A 3348-nucleotide genomic window follows, 5' to 3' on the forward strand; every position below is an offset into this window, starting at 1 on the left:
TCTGGGTTAGGCCAACCTTTGCTGCCTCTGAGCGCAGCGGTCCCTCCTCGGGCGCGAGTTGCCGCAGCCTCCCCAACACCCTCACGTGTTCGGTGCGCGTTCTCTTCCCTGCTGCTCCTCTCTGCTGTGGTTTTTCCCTTTGCTGCAGCAGAGAAGGACCAGATTCCCAGGATTGCATGACTCCGAGTGCAGCAGTGCTGTCATTGATCATCCCACAGTGATAGAATCATAGAATCACTGGGTTGGAAAAGACCTTAGAGATCATCCAGTCCAACCCTATCTGTCCACCACTAAACCATCTCTCTCAGCACCTCATCCACCCGTCTCTTAAACACATCCAGGGATGGTGACTCCACCACCTCCCTGGGCAGCCTGTTCCAGTGTGTGATAACCCTTTCGGTGAAGAACTTCTTCCTTACATCCAATCTAAACCTCCCCTGGCGCAGCTTGAGACCATTCCCCCTGATAGCAGCAATAATGGCTGCTGGGTTTGGACACCTCCCGAGAGCAGGGCTGGACTGTGCTAGGTGCTGTACAACCCTGGGTTAAAAATGTCCCATCCCGAAGCTCTGACAGCAGCCAGGACTAGCAGTGCTGCGCACACGCTTCTCGCTGGTGCAGCCTCTCATTTTGTGGAGGCTCCGGCGTTAGTCTGTCATCTCCCGGTGCCAGCCAGAGGAGAGGATGGCTTCGTACGCAGCGGTCTTGCCAGGCAGATGGAAGGAGGGAGCACAGGCTTTGCAGGACCTCGACTCTCACGGGATGTGCTCTCTTCTTGCTCTACAGGGCTACATTCACCGCCTCTCCTGGGAACAGCGGCCGTGCCAGGACTGGTGGCACCCATTTCAAATGGATTCACTGGAGTGGTACCATTCCCAAATGGGCATCCAGCCTTGGAAACAGTTTACACCAATGGCCTTGTGCCATACTCGGGTATGGAGAGCAGGGGAAAAAAAAAAACCAAAACCAAAACATCCAGAAACCTCAGGAACTGCAATTAGCTCCTCTTTTCTGGATTCCCCACACACTTTTTCTAGCTCCCTACCAGCCAGGCACTGAGACTCACTTGGCAGGGGGTGGGGAGGTGGGGGAAGAGAGACGGATCGCATGAGTGATTCCCTTTGCTGTGCTTCTGATTCTGTTGTTCTCTGCAGCCCAGAGCCCTTCAGTAGCAGAGACTTTGCACCCAGCCTTCACAGGAGTTCAGCAGTATGCAGGTACCAGCTTCCCTTGTCTCCCTCAGGCCCTTGTGTGGCTGACCAGATCCTCAGGTAAACAGTTTGTTCTGTCTCCTTGGAATACAGCTCTTTATCCAACCACCACCATCACCCCCATCGCTCAGAGCATCCCTCAGCCACCGCCCATCCTGCAGCAGCAGCAACGAGAAGGTGAGGATCTGTGGGAATGTGTGAGTCCGGGGTGCGGGAGGGGGGTTTGTGTAGCTCGTCGTCTGCACCACAGACCCAGTGGAGGGGAGACAACACTAATCGTTACCCGTTCTGATCTGTAATACTGGAGCTGGGTTACAGAGTCAACCTCATCTCTGCAGGGGGTGGACTAGAAGGGTTCAGAGGATGTTTGTCATGCACACTTTCTGAGCTCACCCCTGGCCAGATGCTGCCAAGCACAGAGGGGACAGCAAGCACCAGAACACCAAGCTTTGACGTCAGAGGTTGTAGTCGGCACCTTCCCGAGTGCAGTCGGCACTTTTTCTGATGCCAGAACCACACTGGTACCAGTCAGACCAGCCTCTCCAATGCACTGGCCTCTCTCTTCAGCCTTCCTAGACTCATGAGTTTGTTTTTCAGCTTATTTCAAAATTGGCCTGGACAGAATTTGGAGGCAAAGGCATTCTCTGTCTGCTCCTGCTTTGTACAGCAGGTGTCAGCAAGGGAACAGGCTCACAGGGACCAAGTGAAGGAGCGGGCAGGACCACCAGCCCATAAATTGGATGTGGGGCAATCCGGGAGATTTCCAGATGAGGCTGAGGTTTATGGGCTGAAGGCAACCATGGCATAGGTGTGGGCAGGGAATGCTGGAGCAGCAGCTTTCACACAGCAGTGTCTGCAGCTCTCCTGGGACGGGGGGAGCTATGAACAAGGAGCTGTCACCTCAGATAGTTTTTTTCCAGTGAAACAGCACCCCAATGCTGACAGAGCTGTTCTGTCCGGCACCCCACGTGGGAACCGGGCAAGCTGGGAAAGTGAATCTGCTCTCCAGGAACTCTAGCTCTGCATGTTGCCTCCCAGCTGCTCTTAGAGAGCCCTCAGAACCCTTCGTGGACCAGCGACTGAGTGAGACAAGCAAGAGGCGGTCAGGGCAGGAGGAGGCAGTGCTGGGGTTGTGCTCCAGTGCTGTGCTCTGAGTTGAGCCGTTTCTCTTCCCCATCCCTTTGGGGGCTTTCTGTTTTGTCCCTCCCCGTTGTCCCCATGCCTGCAGGTCCTGAAGGCTGCAATCTCTTCATCTACCATCTCCCTCAGGAGTTTGGAGACAATGAGTTGATGCAGATGTTCCTGCCCTTTGGCAATATCATTTCCTCCAAGGTGTTCATGGATCGTGCCACCAACCAGAGCAAGTGTTTTGGTGAGTGCTGCTGCCAGCGGGCAAGGGAAGCATGGTGGCTAAGGAGGCCACGCATGTGCTGGGCATGGCACCAACAGTGCCATTATTACCTGTGCCTGTCTCCTGCCCTCCAGGTTTTGTAAGCTTTGACAACCCATCCAGTGCACAGACTGCTATCCAGGCCATGAACGGCTTCCAGATTGGTATGAAACGTTTGAAGGTCCAGTTAAAACGACCCAAGGATGCTAACCATCCCTACTGACAGCAGTGAGCGAGCAGGAGTCACTTCTGCAGCACAGGTAAAGCTGGCACCCTCGCAGCGCGGTTCCCACGCCGTGTCCGGGGGCAGCAGGGCTGGTGGCTCTGGCGGAGAGGCCGGGAGCTGGACGCCGTAACGCAGCTGGCACGGCAGAGACCTTCCCCGCCCGGGCCCAGGTGTCCGAGGCAGGCCTGGAGCCGATGGCCAGGTTCAATGGCAGCGAGGCAGGCCCAGGGCCAACCGGAGAGTCAATCCGCACGTGAGGATTGGGGCTGGCTCTGGTAAACAGGGTCAGACAGAATCTGGTGATTGCCAGGCAGGTCTGGAATGAGAATAATAAACAGATCCGACGTCAGCGTGGGAGGGCAAGCCAAGGGTTGGAGTTCGGGTAGTAAGATCCATGGACAGGGCAGGTCCATGGATGTGTGGAGAGCAGCAGTTGTGTGATGTAGATCCTACAAGGATGCTGGGAGGGGACTTTTTACAAGGGCCTGTAGTGACAGGACAAAGACTACAAGGACTGTAGT

The 3348-nt window shown here is 55.5% G+C and overlaps 1 protein-coding gene across 1 annotated transcript; it reads left to right on the forward strand.

The window, feature by feature from the left end:
* Nucleotides 1-786: 786 nt before the first annotated feature.
* CELF5 (CUGBP, Elav-like family member 5) lies at nt 787-2824 on the forward strand (the record flags this gene model as incomplete). The annotated part of the gene is made up of 5 exons (XM_010152512.1): nt 787-933; nt 1155-1217; nt 1305-1388; nt 2440-2583; nt 2697-2824. Coding segments are annotated over 5 exons (566 nt in total), but the record flags the coding sequence as incomplete, so codon positions are not given.
* Nucleotides 2825-3348: the final 524 nt, after the last annotated feature.

The sequence above is a fragment of the Eurypyga helias genome, unplaced genomic scaffold (assembly GCF_000690775.1).
Source record: "Eurypyga helias isolate BGI_N326 unplaced genomic scaffold, ASM69077v1 scaffold41795, whole genome shotgun sequence".
In the NCBI taxonomy this organism is placed as follows: Eukaryota; Metazoa; Chordata; class Aves; order Eurypygiformes; family Eurypygidae; genus Eurypyga; species Eurypyga helias.